At 41.5% G+C, this 20571-nt stretch overlaps 2 protein-coding genes across 2 annotated transcripts; one reads left to right on the top strand and one right to left on the bottom strand.

Annotated features, from left to right (window-relative positions):
- Positions 1-276: 276 nt before the first annotated feature.
- On the bottom strand, positions 277-9213 carry mtpap (mitochondrial poly(A) polymerase). The gene is made up of 9 exons (XM_030774982.1): positions 9063-9213; positions 8577-8761; positions 6717-6950; positions 6175-6399; positions 4927-5138; positions 3129-3355; positions 2274-2366; positions 2002-2075; positions 277-632 (listed from the first exon to the last, which is right to left on the bottom strand). The coding sequence occupies exons 1-9, from the start codon at positions 9211-9213 to the stop codon at positions 279-281; spliced, it is 1755 nt and encodes a 584-aa protein (XP_030630842.1). The 3' UTR covers positions 277-278.
- A 761-nt stretch (positions 9214-9974) lies between these two features.
- map3k8 (mitogen-activated protein kinase kinase kinase 8) lies at positions 9975-20161 on the top strand. Its single transcript, XM_030775528.1, has 8 exons — positions 9975-10064; positions 10914-11274; positions 11552-11722; positions 13411-13672; positions 14884-14990; positions 16965-17117; positions 18337-18583; positions 18821-20161. The coding sequence occupies exons 1-8, from the start codon at positions 10048-10050 to the stop codon at positions 18937-18939; spliced, it is 1437 nt and encodes a 478-aa protein (XP_030631388.1). The 5' UTR covers positions 9975-10047; the 3' UTR covers positions 18940-20161.
- The last annotated feature ends 410 nt before the right edge of the window (positions 20162-20571 follow it).

The following is a 20571-nucleotide window of genomic DNA, read 5'->3' as shown; positions in this document are numbered from 1 at the left end:
TGGAGTCTGACAATCCTATCCAAACCATCAATGCACATCTTATTCATAATCAGTCAACGATAAATAACACAGGCGGGTTAGGGGGATGTGATGACCAACTGCCGGCCTTTATCTCCTGATTCCTGTGCCTTGTGAACCTATCACACTGATGTGTGACACCTTGATGGGTGTGAGCACTCTGGCCAGTCAAAAGTTCTGTGACAAGGTGTCCTGAGTGGACTTTTTTTTTTTCCAGAAATCTCTTTTAGAGACAACTGAGAGAGAGAGCTGATCTCCTCCTAGCTGCGTTGGTTCTTCTTTCCTCCCCCATTGGACTTGAGGGAGTCCAGTAGACTCTTTATTCTCTCGCTTGCTGGCTCTCTCTTCCGCTTCCTGCGACCTTTCACCCCCGCTCCCTCGGCAACCGAGGGGAGGAGAAGCGCCGCCAGTCCCCAGGGCGGGACGGAGCCAGACGACTGGGCGGAGCCTCGTTTAAGGACCTCCCCTTGCTGGAGCATCCAGGCGCTCTCGCGGCACAAAGCCACGAAGCGTTCCAGCTGTGTTGCGTTAACGTTCTTGCTAACGTTCAAGGAAGTTTCAAAAGGGTTCTGGATGTACAGGGCGGCCGACTCGGGTTTGTTCTGCTCTTTGCCCTAATGTGGTGAAGGAAAACAAGAGGTTGAATATATTTACAAATAAAACACGTGTCTTTATCAAACCAAATATGCGTAATGACCACAAGGCTGATGTAAACTGAATGAGTGCAAGAGAGTGGTCAGGGTAGCAGTTTCGCATGAATAATTTCATCATGTTTTTCATTTACTACTCATCCAACAAACAGTGGTTCATTCTGCGGGTGTGGAATGAAATGAGTGTTTTGAGTTTTGAGTTCATCTTGTGGTTTTATTCTGAATTTCTCAATACGTCTGAATCAGTTTCCAATGTCATTTTGCGACTAGGTCTGAAAGCGATTTCCGAGAATAACTGCGACCAGTCCCCAGCCGAAATCAAACGAAGTGGTCGTGTTGAGACGGAGTTTACAACATCACAGCCAGATGACTGATGAGGGATCGTCGAGTGGCCTAAGCAAGGACAGATGAGGGACGGAATGACGATAAGAGAGCAGAGCAGTGGAGGAGAGGTGATGTATTCTCCAGAAGGATGACAACTCAAGGCCAGGACCAAACTTTTACTCCCTGCAGTCTTTCATTGTCTCATTACTGCTACAGTGGGAATATGGAATGATTGAGCAAAAAAAAAAAAAAAAAAAATCGATCTAGAAACATCTTTGACTCTGCTAATATCAACTGACAACGAATTTGAGAAAGTGTGAAATGGCTTTCTGATGACTTTGACTGGATTATCCGCCAGGATCATGATGTCCGGTTCATCTATCAAACCAAACGTTCAAAAACACGCAGACCTCATTAAACTCACAAAATTACATATGTGATTTAAACTGAAATGTTTCCCTCAAATTAACAACTGCAGCCTGTATGTGTGGCAAAGTGACTCACTGGGTGTATAAAAAAGCTAATTAAATGTGGAGAACCTGACAACTGCAGTAGGACATTTTTTCTTCCCTGAAAGACAAGAGCAGTAGGACCTCTATATTTGTCCATGTTAATGTTTTCATCTTTTTTTCATCTGTTTCATCCAAAATCTTTCTCCCAGGAAATTAGCTCCATTTAAGAGAGACAGCGTGTTTGTCTTGGGATGAATTTAATGAAGTTCAAGCTGCTTTTCAGTAGAGGTTCACATTCTGTGTTAACAATACATGTACAGTACTAAGGCACCATGTCTCTTCAACATTAGCACTGCAGTGCCCTCTTGTGGCCAGTTATAAAAAAAGCAGTTTGGCTTTAAAAGCAATGGCCTGAATATTTATGCTAATTTCTTCAGGTTTGAGACTCTCTTTGGTGTGTGTATGTGTGTAGGTGTGCTTGCGTGCATGGGTGCATGAGTGTAGGGCTGTCTCTGTGCTTTCTATTACTGCTTAAGCTGTTATTCCATTTGTCTTACCTTACGGATGTTGAGGGACATTTTGTTGAAGGCAAAGGTGCCATAGAACTCAAAGAATTCCTGCAGCAGTTTTTCTGTGTAGATCAGAGGGGAAAAAAAACAACCTCACAGTCTGAACGTTACAGTTACAAAAAGACTAAATGCCATTTTCAATGATTAGTAATTTTTTTTCAGTCTCTCGCAAAGGCATTTTTCAATTTAAAAAAAAGGCACTGTAACTAAATCTAAGCATGTTTATTTAAGCGCCTTAGTCATCTCTAGACTAGACCCACCTAGTGACTCTGTGTTGTTCTGCAGTTTAATCTTGCTGAGGTCACTCACAATTGTGCAGTCGTTCCCTTCAATAACACATTTATCCGACGCAGCTAAAGGGAGAGGACAGACTCACACAATCACATTTGTCATACTCCTCCAGGTCCATAAAAGCACTGCAGATAGATATGTGTATGTGTGTGTGTGTGTGTGTGTGTGTGCGCGCGTTTGTGTGTTGTAGGTGTTTGCGTGGCCTTGCACAGACAGGCTGTCTCTATATCACTGTCCTTGACTCTGTCTGACTAGAGGCAATATCTAGAGGGTACTGATGAGAGTGTGTGTATTTGTGTGTGTGTGTGTGTGTGTGTGTGTGCACGCGTGTACACACGTGTGTGTGCATGCGTGAATGTGTGTGTGTGAGACAGAGAAGAGAGAGATAGAGAGCGTAATCAATGCCAGGATGAGATAGCCTCTGTATTGTTGTGCTGCCATACTGGACAGTCTCAGTACATGAGGGAGTACTGTTCAACAAAGCTTTGATCTCTGAGCCAAAGTAAGATGGAAAGAGAGAGGGAGGGAGGGAGGGAGGGAGGGAGGCAGGGAGGGAGGGAGAGAGAGAGAAAGACAGAATGGGATAGAACAAGAACGAGAGAGACAGATGCCAAACTGAGATGGAGCAGTTGAGCTTTGGGCAATACATATTTTTGTACAAATAACGTCATCGCCTGCGCACACCCGTCAACTTGTCACACCGGATTAAAACAGTTTAGTGTTAAACTACAACATAAAACCCTCGTAGTTCAGTTGTGTATACCTTTAATCTGTCTTAGCTGAGTATATAAGAGCAGAATGACTAAATGCGTGTTTGCATGTACCTGCTAGATCTTTCAGCTGGTCTAGCGTGGGCAGAATAGCCGGACTCCTCCTCTGGAGGAAGAACAGTACCATGACAGTGAGGGAGAAGTTGGAGATCCAGGCCCCGGGTATACTGCTGGTGATGCCGTGAACACGAGCCCAGCAGCGCACGGTGAACACCAGACAGCGCACGCGCTCGTCAAGTTGCCCGTACAGATACAGGAGCTCAGAGCTCTTCATCGCCACCCTGTGGTCATGAAGAAAAAAAATGAACCGATACATGAGGGGAATTCCAAAGAGAAATGGGGTCTGATCTAGGGTGAATGGTATGTCAACAACAGATAAACGCTTTGGACCCTTCAGGTTTTGTTTCTCACCACAGAAACATCCTCGTGTGAAATAAACTCCTGAACCTCTGTACGAAACGCTGTATGTCGCATGAAACCCCTGAACCTTTGTATGAAATGCTGTACGTCATATGAAACTCCTGAACCTTAGTACGACATGCTGTATGTTATATGAAACTCCCGAACCTTTGTATGAAATGCTGTATGTCGTATGAAACTCTTGAACCTCTGTGTGAAATGCTGTATGTTGTATGAAACTCCTGGACTTTTGTATGAAATGCTATATGTTGTATGAAACTCCTGGACCTTTGTGTGAAATGCTGTATGTTGTATGAAACTCCTGAACCTCTGTGTGAAATGCTGTATGTTGTATGAAACTCCTGAACGTTTGTGTGAAATGCTCTTTTCTATGAGCTTTGCTTTATCACTATATCGTTCAACATTTCATTTGAAAATTTATTTGGACCCTATTCATGACCTTATCATCCTTCAGTGCAAGTTCACACATGAGGTACATAAATGCAAACTTCACGACAGTCCAATCAGAGAGCTGACAAAACACTGACACAGAGGTTATAAAATGTCCTCTGAATGTTTGGTATTACATTGGGAGCTTAATGAGGTAACACATTAGACTTCAGTAATAAATATGAATGGGGACCACCAAAAGGGGGCAGTAGCTAGTTTCTGGCGGAATATTTCCACACGTTTCCAGACCACGGCACACGACATGCTCATAACAGGAATTTGCCATCTTGTTAAACAGTCATGATATTAACCATTATATTTACATAACCAACAGAAACAGCATTCTCATGGACCCTCTTTCTAACTCTAGCGTATCACCACGTTGGTCCGAGTTACGAAAAAAAAAAATCCCCCTTCGCCACAAATGAGGCCCACGGATACTGTGTCCATAGAAACTGGAGGGTGAGTTTCTAGTTTCTGCATGTTAGCAGATGCAAAAGGTACTTTAAGCCATGCTTCAGAGAACAGAGTGAGAGAAACAGAGAGAGAGAGAGAGAGAGAGAGAGAGAGAGAGAGAGAGAGAGAGAGAGAGAGCAAGCTACGGAAGAAGAAAAGATGAAGTGAAACTACCTCATGTGCATGCCCCCTGCCTCCCCACTCTACACTGTAATCCACTTTCTCTTTCTGTTGACAGTACAGCCATTACAATACCAACTAGCACATCCCACCCATCCTCTGGACCTCTCTCTCTCTCTCTGTCTCACTGTCCTGACCATAGTTTCAGTGTGGCTCATACGTGCCGTCAGTTTTTTCCCCCCAGTTTTTCTCTCTCTCTCTGTGACCTCCGTCAAAGCCAGAAAAGACAAACCTGTTCCACTGAACTGCACGGGGATTAGCACAGTTTATCAAAACAATCATAATCCTTTTCCAGTGAATCTTAACAACACAGCAGACACATTTACATGTGAGTGTGTGTGTGTGTGTGTGTGTGTGTGTGTAGTACCTGTTATTAGCAGTAAGGTCACATTGAAAGCCCGAGGGCTGGTGTGAAAATCGGACAAGGGGGCAGCGTGCGTTCAGGATCTTCTGGACCCCCACACACCCGGGGCCGAACTGGTCCACACATTCCCCGATGACAGAGAGGATGCTCTGGGTCACAGACCTCTCCGACGCTCCCCGCTTCACCTGGTACTCTAGAGATAGACCCGAATCTGACTACAGCAGAGAAACAGACCAGAAATCAGAGCCGTTACGTAAACATCATTCATTAGGACAATTCGGAGAGAACATTCACACATATTAATGAGATACAGCCTCAGGGTCCACTTCCTTATCTTGATAAATGAAATATTTGAGGAACTTAATCAACAATGAGACAGTGCTGTGTGTGTTTACTTGTCTCAGTGTAAATGAGATATCTACCCATCCCCCACTCTGGGTAATATAAATGACATTAGGCCAGCTGACAGCCCACTCAGGTTAAATCTCCAGGGGCAGTAAGGGGAGTACTAAAAGTCTCCACTGTAGTGCATTACTTCTTTAAGTGACATTTCTCTATGGCAGCTGAACAGCCTCATTATGAAATCCTGTGTTTGCTCTCCTTTCTCTGTCTCCACTGAGGCTGTCAGCAACCCTTACTGTACAGGTACGTGTCTGCACTCTACACAGACTCTACAGTCATTCGGCATTTCCCACCCTCAGGGCAAACTGACGAAAAACACAAACACATGCAAACAAACATGTCAGGTGAGACGTGTAACAATGGCAGTGACACACTTCAAATAAGTCACCCATAATGACGTCTGCCGTATGTTCAAACAGGCAGAACACAGCAATATACCACCGTCGCGGGTGTACGTTCAGATAACTAACTGAGAGGAAATCTAAGACTGCACATTTAGCAGAGAGACACACTGAAAGAGGTGGAACGTTTAAGTCTCAAACTCATCAATAACAGAGGAAATGTGTGGAGAACATTCTTGTGAGAACACGGCCCTCCGAGCTAATGCTCCTCGCACGTTCAGAGCTAGGTCAACGAGATCTGAAGCACTTAGTTTGCAAAAAACACATTTAATGACAGAAGCATACAATAACAAGCATATAAACATTAAGGGAGCCTTTTCCTACCGCTCTCCCTTCCTCTGGAATAGTCTACCCACAGAAATTAGGGAGGCAAACTGTCTTCATATCTCTAAAACCACACTAAAGACTATTTTCTATAACTTATTGATAATATAACTTTGACACTCACCTTTTTTGGCTTTCCACCGCTGATGGCATCCAAGTCTAAGAACATGTCAAGGTCACAGCCCAGTTTACCAAAGCCGTTCACGCTGGAGCCGAACGGCCTGATGGTGCATTCTGGGAAATATGCGGCAGCTATGTCCCGAAGCAGCGAGCAGACGAGGAAACGCAGGCGCACATTGTCCTCCGTCAGCTGATACGCCTCCATCAGGGACTGAAGCTGCCGATCCATCTGAGAAAACCCCGGAAAGACAGCAAAGCGATGGCCTCACTCAAAGACAACCTGCTACTTTACAAGTAAGAGAGCTAACTCAGATTTTAGTCACAGTATTAGGCTTTGTGTTATTTGTTTCCCAGATGCTCACATCACCTACAGAACTGAATACTACTAATAAAAAGGGGAAAAAAGACAATCCAGGGTCCATATGGTAAGACTAATTAATCAAACAGTACTACAAGATGTCTCTCTCTATATAAGTTATATACACAAAAAAAATGACTATACGAAGTTGTGTGCATGCAGACATGGTATTCACAAACGCAACTTACACTTTCCTCTTTAGAAAGGCGCTGAGTGAGTTGGTTAATGGGGAGTGGTGCATGCTGCTGGCACTTGACTGTGTTCGGGCTGTCTGATTGGTTCAGTGCTCCAGTGGATTTTAAGGAGAAGAGGCGGGATTTAAAAGGCACAGCGGCTTCGTGTTGGACAATGGGGATGCGAGAGCTCTCCTTCATGGAGGCAATGCTATCCCTATTGGAGAATTCAACCACAGCATAGATGCCCTGTAACAATCCAGGAATACCTCTCAGTCAATACAACCAACATGGAAACATGGCAGGTCAAAACATATTAAACCAGGGATGACAGATGATTGGATTTTTTTTTTTTTTAAGCATTCAAATTTAGTAGATTTTGAGCTCTGACCGTAATTCTCAAAACACATCATCTCAAAGTTTTTCCACCTGTTTTACATATTCTGCAGCTTAGACAATCTTATTACAGTGCCCGCCTCTGACTAAATTTCAGCGGGGATTGGGTAAAGTCACACTCTTTTCACATTTGCCAAAATGTCAAGTCACACTCAGAAGTGAACACAAAAAAATTCAAAAAATGGCTTTGCTGGCACTAAAAAACCCATCCATGAGTTGGGGAATTTCTGACACAAGTCAAAATATCTTTCTGCTTTGCATTCTGTTGAACTGTGCATACATAAACAGCAGTACCACCTAGAAAACACTCTTTTGGTCCATGTTCTGCTAATTTAAAGAAACCAGTCTGAACTGGGCTGAGTGTCATTCCTTAAAAACTCCCAGTCTCTGAAAGTTTGTGAGGTACAAGATCCTTCTGTAAGTGGACCTTCCTGTAAGATTCATCAGCGTAAATGAAAAAAAAAAGAAAAAAAAAAGTGCTTCCTTTGCCATCACTCTTCACTGTGATAGACTGAGTCTATCAGATTTCCTTTTGCACGCTGCTTTTTGGATGTGGGGTCACTGGTGTTCCTTGTCTCTTCTGTGAGGCTGCCCTTACCATGCGGTAAACGGCACTTGTTTTAAATGACCAGAATCTTGGGAAAGCTTTGGGAATATGTGCTTTTTGGCTCCCACTCTACACTGACTCCATTTAACTCTGATCATCATTTCTAGAGCATCTGCACCTCAGGGAGCACCTTTCCAAACTCGTTGCTCAATGCATCTGTAACCCTCTTTACTTCCCCAGAGACACATGTTTGGTTGGAGTTTTTTTTTTTTTCTGATTAAAGAATCCCCAAAAGATTCCAGATCAAATCTACTCTAGGCTTCCCCTGATTTATGTGTCTGGAGATGCTGTTATTTTTTTTTTTTTCTTTATCTGGAGGCCAATGAGGAGGCAGTTTCAGATATGGGAAATAAAACTCTTCAGCTTTCTCCCTTGTTATTGTGCAAGCTTTGGTGTGGTATTGAAACACATGTTTTGAAAATGGATCAGACCAGGCCTTTCTCTCAAGCAGAGAAGTGAACTTCCCTGATGCATATATTAAACATGTATTTCTTTCACAAAGATCATAATACACTTTCAGTGTGTTCTTACGCTCAAGAAAGCTCAGTTTTTGGTGAAGCATAACACTAAAATGTAAAACAAATATCCCATGATAAAAGAATGGGATATCTCAGCTTGGTCAGTTTGGACAATAATGAGATTCTCTCTTTTGCAAAGAGGTGTTGTGTTCTCAAAACGCTTGTGAACAACTGAAGTATTTATAAAATAATGTGTTAGTCTTCCTTTAGTGATGCAAGCGGAATGTGAAGCACAATATGACAGAAATGACCTATTTTAACAGAAAACAGTGTTCAGTAACACAGCAGCTAACTGGATGAGTGATTCACTCTCACAAACAGATGTGAAAACACATGAAGGCCGTAATTACTTACATAGCTGTAATAAAAGAAGTAGTTGCTGATGTCTCCATGTTTGGATAAGTGTTTTAAAAACCTTTCCTCGCTGAATTTAGGGGGGCAGCTGATGAGAACTGATCTCTCGGCTTGTTCTTGCCCCTCTTCTTGAATGGCGAAATATGACTTTCTGATGTTCCTGACATCTGAAATCACAACACAAACTATAGGATTCCAGCACTAAAATTTCTTCTATTATCGAGACAGCACACCAAGCAGCTACATTCGGCGTCCAGTCATACACTTGAGAGGAGAACATTCGTAAAAGTCTCACAGATAGAGGGACTGAAAATTCGACAGCGGTAGACAAACTTCTCTGTCAAAGAAAAGACTTTAAAAATGCCCATACGCATAAAGCGACCCGCCGCATGCACATTTCATACAAGGATTGGTACTACAGAAAGGCTTAGCAGCAGTCTGACGACCAGGTTTTAGGGGGCATTCATTAAATTGGAATAAACATACCGGCCTGGTGTGTCTTGTCAACATCTACTTTTTCGGCTGAAGTAGTGGTCCCTAACCTCCTTGAGACGTGTGAATCTAAATTCTGGAACAATTTGACAAGTCTCCCGGACCTCCTCATATGTAACCCGCACGATACTAAGGAGGCAGCCATTGTTATGCTACGAAGGACGCGTGCGTACTTTGTTACTATAAGGCGGCCGGGTAGGGTCTGAAATAGTGTTGTTCGCTTTTTGAGAATTTGATGTTTGCCTGTAGTGCAGATTAAAACATGTCCTTAATTCTTGTTCAATTTAACGGCGTCAGAATTTGTAGATTATCTCAATACACCTTTGCCTCTACTGTCCAATTGGAATACAAAATGCATGGATGATAACCTGTAAGCAATATATTAACAATGACATGAGGAAATGAAAAAAATTTACATTTATCTTAGTCTAAATATGTCAAGTGTTGTTTACATATTCAGTATTATGTTACACCATGTGGCACTTCAGAATTTTCAGTGTTCGGCGGACCTTTATGAGGTTCATAACCCTAAACTGCCCTTCTTTGTTAAATCGACATGGAAACTGTGGTGTGAGACATTGCGGAATTTCTTGACGCAATTAAAAAAAAAAAAAAAAGAGAACAGAAATAGCCCCGCGTCAGAGCGCTTATTTTCCATAGGGGTGAAGATGATGTATCACAAGGTAAATGTAGGAATCTAAGGATTCACATAGCTTCGCTGGGGGATCTCATAAAATACCGTGACCTGTTCATTAGAAAATGCGATAGTGAAAAGAAAAACGAAACCACAGTTGCTGTAGCCTACATAATTCAGATCCGAGTGTTGGCACGGCAGCTGATTTACTACGCAGACGAGTCAGGGACTACTTCCTCGTTATAACTGTATATTGAAGAGGCAGCGCAACAGTTTCTTTCAGTCTTGACAATGGAGTGTCCGATGCTGAACGTGAACTGGAGTTCTGTCCATTAGCCCATTACAATGAGCAGCGGATCTAGGTACGTGGCAATCATTTCTCTCTCTATTTTTTTCTAATATCGGCATTTCTTAAATCTTATTATGGAGAATTGATAATACGGAATTGATTTTAAAAATACAAAAAACAAACAAACAAACAAAAGCATAAACAAAAAAACAAACAAACAACAGAAAACTCACACATTTTGGTGTGCGTAATCCAAAAACACAGCATGCTTAATTTTATAAACTGCAGTTATTACATGTTATTCAGTGTGTCTACGCATGAACTGAGTAAATGTTTATAAAATATTTGTGTAAATATTTGTTTCGCCTCTGACCTTTCCTAGTTTACTCTGCAGGATCATGATATTTATGATAGTTAAGTTTATGTTTATAGCCGAAGTAACACAATGTTGTTAAATTCATTCAAATCGCAGGTTAAATGAGTGTAGTGTGGATGAATATCTTAGACTGAATAAATATACTATGGTATGCCAACATACCCGTTTTACGATTTATCTTTAACAGGTTAGTTGCTCATCAATGTTAGGAAACGTGACATTTTCATACAGGCTATTTGAACACATGAGGGCTTTGTTATCTTCCAGGGGCTTCCCTCTCCACCCCCTTAGAAAAGTTCCTCATTTGAATGAGAAACATAGAGCGAACAGAGTGCGGTATTTTGGCAGGCACACCTCTTCAACGAAAAAGAGCTGTACAGCTGTGTGTCTTTCATTCAAACATCTAATCTTGCTCTGTGTCTGGCTGCTGGACAGCGTGTATGGATACATCAGTGTTGATTTAATCATTTAATCGACTCGATTAGCATGCAGACTTTCCTATTTCTGTTGGTAGAATGTTCACATTATTCAAATGTTGCGTTCTAGAATTTGTAATAAAATCCCGAAAATGGAGTACAAGAATGAGAACATTGGAATAGAACTTCTGCTTGCTCACATGAACATTGAGGACATAATCCAAGCAGTGGACAAGTTCTGTTCCGAGGGAGAGGAGGAGGAAGAGTCAGAGACATCGTTTGAGGACAGTCTTTCCCAGGAGGACATGGATGAGAATGAGGAGGTGACAGACATTCAGAAATCACATGCTTCGCTGACCCATACAAAGGGTCATGGAAAAGTCAGATACGGGTCTGTGACTGACCTACTTTCTTTCGTGAATCTGGTTTCTAATGCACCTGCTAACTCTCTCTCGGATCTGGATGAAGAGATTGGTGTTTTGTTGAACAAAGTAAGCGCACCTGTCAAATTCAAATAAGTGTTGGCCTCCCTTATTTTGAGATTATTATTGTAATCTTTCGAGTCTTATTATTCAATTCTCCACTCTCTGCTTATACTACTCTCTCTCTCTCTTTCTGTGTGTGTGTGTGTGTGCACGCGAGCATGTTTCTAAGCACGTATGCTTCCAAGTCACTGTTACTGTAGGACTGTATGTATTGAAATTCATATTTCCTTTCTTTGTGCTTTATCATAAGGATTGAGTTTACGTTTCTGTTGTAATCCTGCAGACAAACATGGTCATTAAAGAGGGGCGGTACAGGATCAACTCAGATGTGCTCTTGTTTCCATGGAAACTGACCTATAGGAACCCCGGCCCCGGGCACGTTCCAAAGGGCTCCTTTGGAAAAGTCCACCTGGCCCAGGATACTGAAACTCGCAAAAGAATGGCATGCAAACTGGTGAGTTCTTGGAAGCACAGAACGTTTGTTTAATAAATTGCTGTACTCCACTGTTGGCCAGGCTTTAGGGGGTTTTTTTTCCCCTCCCTCTTTCACTTCAGTGATTTTATTTCCCGTCAGGCACATGACTGTCTTTTCCTGTTTGTTTGTTTTTTTGGAAGAATTTTATTGCATAATATCTTACATTGCTACACATATCAGAATAAAATGACAGTTAAACATTATTATAGAATGGGAAAAAAACATATTTGGACTCTGATGAATCGTTTTAGAAGTATTTGAGCTTCATTTTGTGGAGGTTCAAATTCTAGAAGTCTTATGTATCTTATGTATGAGAATTCAAAGTATAGCTGTTGAATACATCAGTGGTTCTCAACACCATTCCTGAGGGCCCACTGTCCTACACGTCTTTGTTTTAACTCTTCATCGTCACAGTCAGTTGACCTAATCAAGGGCTTGATGATTAAATGATCAGTGGAATCAGGTGTGTCAGGAGAGTTAGAACAAAGATGTGCACGACATTTAGCCTCCATGACTGGAGTTGAGAACCACTGGAATAGATAATCAAGTATAGCATAGATAGTGTTATTAATAGGTTTGATGTAAGTTTGCAGGAAGTCACCCCCATGACACTGTATACCACAGTGATACATACAGACATGATAAAAAAAAAAACTCAGCATATACAAAGAGAAACATTTGAAAAGTTGAATATTTAAAAGTAAAGCACCGTGTATTGTATAATTACTATACAGTCGAGCAGTGCATTGCAGTGTGATTTCAACTTGTATTGAAGCTCATAAAGAAAATGAACGGATAAAAGAAGGCAAAATATGGTGTGATCAGCTGGGCCTTTTGCTTGTACAACCTCGTGAATAGTTACTTCACGTATAATCACACACATCTCACATGGATTCACATGGTATGAAACACAGCCATGAGAAACCCATGCTGACTTTGAGAACAGAAATAGGCTAAAAACATCACGCAAGACCTGCTGTGCAACAGCCAATGTGGCAATAGAAGAATGTTTTCAAAAGAGGAACAAAGCCTGCCAGGAAAGAACTAGATTTCTCCAAAACACATTTCAGAAGGGCCCATGCTGTGCACAGTGCACACTGATAGAAACTGAGAGCATTGGCCTAAATTCACAGGAAACCTGAGAGAAACTCCCCCTCACTAACAGCCAAATTCAGGGCAGTACATTGACAAGGAAATGTCCAAAGAAATGGATCAACAAAATCTACAGACACACACACACACACACACACACACACACACAAATTGTCATCTGAAAATAATATAAATGTTGTGTTGGTGTTTCAGAGGTTTTACCATTGAAAGATGTTGTAATAAGAAATACAAGATCCTGTAACGGCATCAATATGTAGATGCATTGATAGCTTAAGTCCAGAATAAGAGCCAGGTGTATTTTCTGGCTGATGACTGTGTTTTGCAGCTGCGTCTGAAACCCTCCACGAAAACACCAGAGAGAGTCTTTGCATCTAAGTGAAGCTGTTGGTACACAGTCATTGGTACTTTCAGACTAGCTATGTAACTTGATAATACTGAGGGATTAAGTGACTCTGATTTTCATCTGAGTGACATTTACATTTTATACACAGATACCTCATGAAATCTCTGAAGGCTATTTAATTGCAAAATCTAAACAAATATTCTCTCTCTAGATCCCCTTGCAGAACTTCAGGGCGGCCGACGTGGAGTTCCAGGCTCGGTTCTGTCATGAGAACATAGCAGAGCTCTATGGTGTTTTGTTATGGGAGCAGAACCTACACCTGTTCATGGAGGCGGGTGAGGGGGGCTCGGTACTGGAGAAGCTGGAGAGCTGTGGACCAATGAGAGAGTTTGAGATTATTTGGGTCACTCAGCAAGTGCTCCGTGGTTTGGAGTACTTACATTCCCACAAAATCATACATCATGACATCAAACGTAAGTGAAACTTTATATCACTCCTCCATTTTAGATATTATATAATGATTAACAGTCATGTGGATAATTAATATTATGTTTGAGTAGACTGATTGGAATTGAAATATAACTTGTATGCACGTGCATGGCTGTGTACGTGCATGTGCATATATGTGTGTGTGTGTGTATGCTCTTGCACTCGTATGCTTTTGTGTGCATGCATCCTGTCTGCTCAATACAAGAATTTAGGCTACATTTTCAGTTTATCTCCAAGCGTGGGCAAGGTGGCATCACAGTAAAAATGAAAATCAGTCAGCATTACAACTGCTACTACTATTACTACTACTACTACACTACTACTACTACTACTACTACAATAAAACCACAGAAAGTCAAAACTGTCACACAGGGTCGAGCACATCAGAACTGCTGGCTGTGCGTCTTTTAATGGAGCGATAAGCTTCCAAGCAAATCACAGCTTGAGTGGCTTCTTGTAAGAAAGTCAGATCGGGGTCACTTCGAGGAACCTGCAGAAACCGCTGATTAATAGGCGCTTCATCACAGGATGTCTGGACTTGTTTATTCTTCGTTTGGCCCATAAAAGTATCAGGAGTCTGATGTCGTCATAGGAATGTGGTAAGGCTGTGGCCGGTAGCATTCTTTGGAATCGTAAGCCAATCAAAGGTTGTTGACAAGGCTCCGGAATTTCCAGTTGACAGACAGAGAGAGAGGTAGAGGTAGAGAGAGAGAGAGAGAGAGACAGAGAGAGAGAGTGCTCTGAAATTAGTGACTTGCAACAATGCCTTGCTTTGTGGTTGAGTCTTTTGGCCTTTTGACATTTGGTTCTTGGCGTCTTGCTTGAGACCAAACATGCTATTAGACTAGAGTAAAATATGTGGAGAGGAGATGAGGGACTTTTGGCTCTCAAAATATCCTTATCCTGATGTCATTTTTGTTCTAAAAACTTTTGTTAAAAAAAAAAAAAAGAAGAAGGAAAGAGGGGAAAAAAAGGCGGACTTCTTGTAGATGGTGTTTGAGGATCTTTCAGACTCAGATGTGGTACTTTGAAAATGATGATTGTAAATTAATTTTTAAATATAGATGCGTCCCCAAAAAGTGTTCCTCATATTGAAGCATTTACAGCAAATCCAATACCATTTTTGGGATGATTAAAGTCAAGGATGATTGAATCTAAACTCTCTTTCTCTTCCTCTTTCCAATTCCTCTTTTAGCCAGCAACATAGTGCTGATGTCTGCTAAGGCAGTGCTGGTGGACTTTGGCCTGACAGTGCAGATGACAGGGGATGTGTACATTCCCAGGGATCTGAGAGGCACTGAGGTGAGTGAATAATACTATCCTTCCTCTAATCTCATAGAAGATTTAAATGTTCCCTTAGTCTTTCCTCCACCGTGGGCCTCATTTGACAGCACTGGCTATAAGAGAGCTGCACCAGATTTTTTTTGTGGTTGTAGAATGGAATGGAGTGAAATTAGAAATTCTAAACTGAGTCAGAAAGCCTTTCCGTCGTTAGTATAATTGACACAGACAGCGTCACGGCGGAGTCGGCCTGCCCAGAGCAGTAGGATGTGGTGTGCCTGGTATCTTAGCTGGAATCAGCTGTACTTCGTGTGAATTATAATGTGGCTGTGATTGTGTACGTGTTTTTTCCTGCTCTGTCCAATACTGCTGTGAGAAAGCATCAGGTACGCAAAAGTGCATGCAAGCCAAAGCCACAGACCCAACAATACAAGGGAAGAATGTACTCAACCCTTGTTTCTCACTGTTTTTTTATTCACTCGCCCCCTCCACACACACACACACACACACACACACACACACACACCCACACACACACACACACATGAACACACACACACCCCAACCAACACCATAAATTCAATCCCTCCTTCTCTCTCTTGCTCTCTCTCTCTCCCTCTATGTTTCTTACCTGAGCGTGTTTTTCAGAAGTACATTGTCTGTATTTTTCTTCCCATCTATCTTTTCTTCCCTCTGTTTCTTCTGAATGTTTGAACGCACATATATCTACATCTCGGATTCTGACTATGAGGTAATGAACTGCTTCAGGGAGATGAGTAAGCGCTGGCAGGGGCGTGTTAGAGCCTGAATCTTCTCCGGGGATGTCAGAAGTCGCTCTGTAAACATATTTTGTGCAGACTCATCGCCTGAAACCCTCTTTAGTCGTCATGAGAGTTTGTAAAAGAATCTTGTTCAGGATAAGTGGTTCCTGCTGTGTAACATAAATCTAATTAGATTTCATACCAGACAGATTGATCTTGTGATATCAGAATTTATTACTAAGTGGTCATATAAACATTGTAAAGCATCGTTTATTTCCAATTACATACTTAATAGACATATATATACATGCACACGTACATACACACACACACGCGCGCACACGCACACACACTTGCAAAATAGTACATTATGTGAAATCTACGCTCGACTCCCAGATCCACCCCTTATTCCCTTATCACACCCTAATAGCTTGTGACCTGTACTGTAAAATACATCCAAGATGGGAAACTCCCAGCGCACACACACACACACACACACACACACATACACACACACACAACACAACACAACACAACACACACACACACACACACACACACACACACCGCAGACTGACAGTATTATCAACAAATGGCCAAGGCTGGAAATTCCAGATTGTGAGACGCCCTCTGGCTTGTTGACAAGAGGGCGCAAAACTCCCCCTAATACAGTAACACTTTTTACAGTTCACACAGTCAGGCCAGATGTTCCCAAGAGTTTAGTTTATTTCCCTCCCGCTTCTGTGATTCCAACATGGTTTTAATGTTATTGTGGACTAGTGTAATTTACAAGAAATGAGTCAACAGCCTGTCTCCAGCTGACAGTCAGCTTGTAAATGATTATCTCCAATGTCCTGAACTTTAAATATTGGTATCCGTCCATTACTTGTGTAATAGTTCTTGTCATTCATTAACACTGCCAGGAATACATGACTGTATTTCTCTCTCTTTTTCCTTAAGCAGCACCAACGCATAGTAGGCATTCAGTTTGTAAGACAACACTGTATTGTTCTTTGTTTGAACAACTAGGTTATATATAGAACCAGTTATAAAGACAGTATTGCTTTCCTTTGTCCTTCTTCACAGACTGTTGATCTTACAATAATCATTTATGTCTTTATCCTAGTGCATGTGTACATCTGTCTACTGTGGTGATATTATTCTGCCTGTGTGCTGTGCAAATCCTCTCATTAACAGAATATTTTTGTTATTCTCGTTTTTTTTTTTGGTTTAGATGTACATGAGTCCAGAGCTGGTTCTCTGTCGTGGTCATAACACAAAGACAGACATCTACAGCCTGGGAACTACCATCATTCATATGCAGACGGGTAGCCCACCCTGGGTCAGGAGGTACCCCCGCACTGCCTATCCTTCATACCTTTACATAGTGAGTACCTGTATATTCATATCCTCCACAACTTTATGTGTTCAGTGTACCGGCTTGCTTTGTATAGTGTGATGTGTTTCAGACTCTCTATTCGACGTGCACATGCTTCTTCCCTATATGTTCGAGAGTGTTGTTGTTCTGGCTGCTTTGCACGGGGAAACACCTGTTTGTGGTCAAATGTTGTCAGTGTGCGAGTCCTCCTACACAGTAAAGCCACAGTACCTACATGAGCAACGCCAGGCGTTGTTTTGACAGTCTAAGTCCTCCTCTTTCCTCTAATGTACAGCTGTTTATTTCTGGTGAAATGTTTCCACAGAACACAGCAGTTTTTATCCCCCCCCCCCTCCAAGATTCGTATCAGAGGGTCAGAGAGGTATGGGGTCTTGTGAACATTTATGTGAGGTTCTCTTTTCCATGATCTTAAGTGGAAGTCAGTTGTTAATACCCCGTTTTATTTTTAAATCCGTTTTCCACGACGTGCTTGTCGAGTTAATGTGGCTCGAGCTTCTGTTTTTAGATTACTTTATTGCGTATGTGTGTGATGCGTTTGAGAGTCATGTGACATACTTATTTCCCCCTTGAATAAACCACGAGATAAGGAATTGTTTTTTGGGCTGTTTGATTGGTCGGAATGCCCATAAATGTTCTTCCTTCTTCATTTTCATTCCTCAGGTTTTTTTTAATGCTTCGTTACACATCCAAGTCATTAACTAATTAAAAAGTCCTTGATTAGCTGAATCAAAGCAGCAAGACACCTAAAATGTGTACGGGCATGGGAAACAAACCTTCAGTCAAACGCATGGCAGAGTGCTACACGTGACAGTGAGCCTCGCGAAAAAACGTGGATAAGATCTCTGCCCAGAATTAGCCCTGCCCTTAGACTTCGACACAGAGTGGCAATCAGATCAGATATTTTCTCTATCACGTCACGTTGCTTTACTGAAACGCAGCTGAGTTTTCTCCGAATGCTGGTTGTTATCACAAGAAACCATAGCACAGTAAAAAGAATTGTTTTATCAGCACCAAAATGTGTACAAGTGTAATCAAGGAAGAAGAGGTACTGTTTTCTGAGAGGTCTGGGGAGTTTTATAATAGGATAATGTATTATATATGACAAGTTTGAACATACCCGAACTGGTTTACTGTCATCTTTACTGGTTCTATGCGTGTAAGTTATCTGATAAATGCTTAATGTTTTTTTCTCCCTTTTGCCTTTCAGATCCATAAGCAGGCACCTCCTCTGGAGGATATCTCAGAGGACTGCAGCCCAGCCATGAGGGGCCTACTGGAGCGAGCGCTGGAGAGAGTGCCCTCACGGAGGAGCACCGCAACCGAACTCTTAAACGAGGAGGCGTTGCACCCCCACCGTGAGGATCAGCCCCGCTGCTGGAGTCTAGACTCAGCCCTGGGAGAGGGTACACACCCGTTACTGCGCCAGCAAAGTCAAGTAACAGACAGTACGACAGGTAAGACACAGCTTCACTCACCAGCATACATATGAGCAGTCACACGTAATACTCTACTCTACTCTACCCACAATCAAAGGTCAATTAGAAAATGGCATGAATTATAAAATACAAACAACATGCGAACACAAGCGTGTACAAAGACATGCTCTCATATGCTCATATTTATAATATGTCTTATAGCCATCCTTATTTTTTTCTGTAACGATTTCTCTCTCTCTCTCTCTCTCTCTACAGACTCAACTCTATATACTGAGGACTCTGGGAAGAGAAAGGGTTCTCTCTATGTCGACCTAGGGGCCTTGGCAGGCTACTATAACTTTGTCCGGGGCCCACCAACCACAGAGTACGGCTAAGCCAGCCTCAGGAAGAGGGCTGGAGGATGAGTTCCGTTGTTCTCGAGGTGGACCGTAAAACGCGCCAGGCTCACAACGGTCGGACTGTCTGCGTGGCAACACCTTACGCGCATGTGAAGATGCTTGTATGTCACAGCTTAGCTGTCTAATATATATCATAAATAAAGTACAGTTCACGTGGTTAGGTTATGATAAAGGGACTGAATGAAGGGTGGACTGATCAGACGGTGTGACATAAGCAGGATGGGACAGTTCACGAGATTGTGGACAAACACTGTCCTGTTATAACGGTACAACAGAGTGAAGGTAATAGTATCTAAGAGAATGGGATGTGGTTTTTAGCTTAGATGTTCTTTATGAGACCAACTATAGGGGACAATTAAAATAGTTTTTTAAATGTGTGTATATGGGGTACTATAAGAAGTTTGACCCTGGATGTGCAATAGGGTTGCAGTGGTACAATGTTGGTTGAGTGGTTGATAACTGTAGAAGGGTTTGCTGGTACAGACCTTTGTTGCTTAGGTTACAAGTTGAGTTATTTAGTCTCTTTTTTTTTTGGCAAATAACCCTAATCTAAAATGCTGTTATATTAACATTTAGATATTGTTTATATGTAGAGGTAAAACTCTGGAAGAATGTTATGATTGATATGACCTAAAGTGCGTAAGTGTTGGTATACACCTGAGAATTCTGAAGTTCAATGCACTGGTCATAAATGGAGGCATATGTAGTGCAGTATGTCGTTTAGAACTGCAGATGTTTAGTGGAGATCTGCACTGTACAAATGTGGATGTGTTAAACTGGTTCATTTCTCAGAGAAATGGCTTGTAATAATCTGTGTTTTCTGATTTGATGCAAGTGTGCTGAGTGTGATTTTGGACAGATGTTCAGTTTTGTTAAATCACATTGTTTGTTTGTTTTTTTGTTTATTTGTTTGTTTGTCTGTTTTATATGTCTGAGATAGCTCAGGTTGGATTTCTGTTCCTGTGGAATGAAGTTTTATTGAGTAATTGCCATGCAAACTAGGCTAGAATGTTATTGTCATTTGGCCTCCATTAAATGTTTATGTCTCAAAATTAGAAAAAAAAAGTCAGCTTGTAAATCAGGGTTTCAGTTATGAGAAATAATTCTATTTTCTTTTTTTTCTCTTTTGTTTGTTTTTGTTTTTCTTTGTACAGTACTGGCACACATTTACCTAATATTACCAACACAGAACTCTGATGTTTTTTAAATATTTTTTCAGACACTGTACATGTTTTACATTCACTATATTTGTGAAATTTTATGTGCTTCAATAAAAACCCATGAAAATTTAAATCAAACTCTTCTTTAAAATTTGTAGTAGGTTCTCAAGTGCTTAGCTGTGAGTTTTATTTTAATTCATTAGGAACTGAAACTGAACAAGTGTGATTTACAAATAAAACTGGAAATGAATTAATAGCAGCAGAGAGTTTAGCGTAAATCTTTTACTGATGAACACAGAAAAAGTACCATCGATGTTCAGGGCTTCATTTCTTGTCTTAGCAGTAAACTGAAGGGGAATTATCATTTTAAATGAAGCAGGTCCTGACTACATATAGGGCAGAGACGGGTGCATTCTTTAGTTAAATCCAGTCAGAGTGGACATTCCAA

The sequence above is a fragment of the Chanos chanos genome, chromosome 5 (assembly GCF_902362185.1).
Source record: "Chanos chanos chromosome 5, fChaCha1.1, whole genome shotgun sequence".
Lineage (NCBI taxonomy): Eukaryota > Metazoa > Chordata > Actinopteri > Gonorynchiformes > Chanidae > Chanos > Chanos chanos.
The sequence above is the reverse complement of the archived record's forward strand: the minus strand, read 5'-3'. Positions and strand labels throughout refer to the sequence as shown.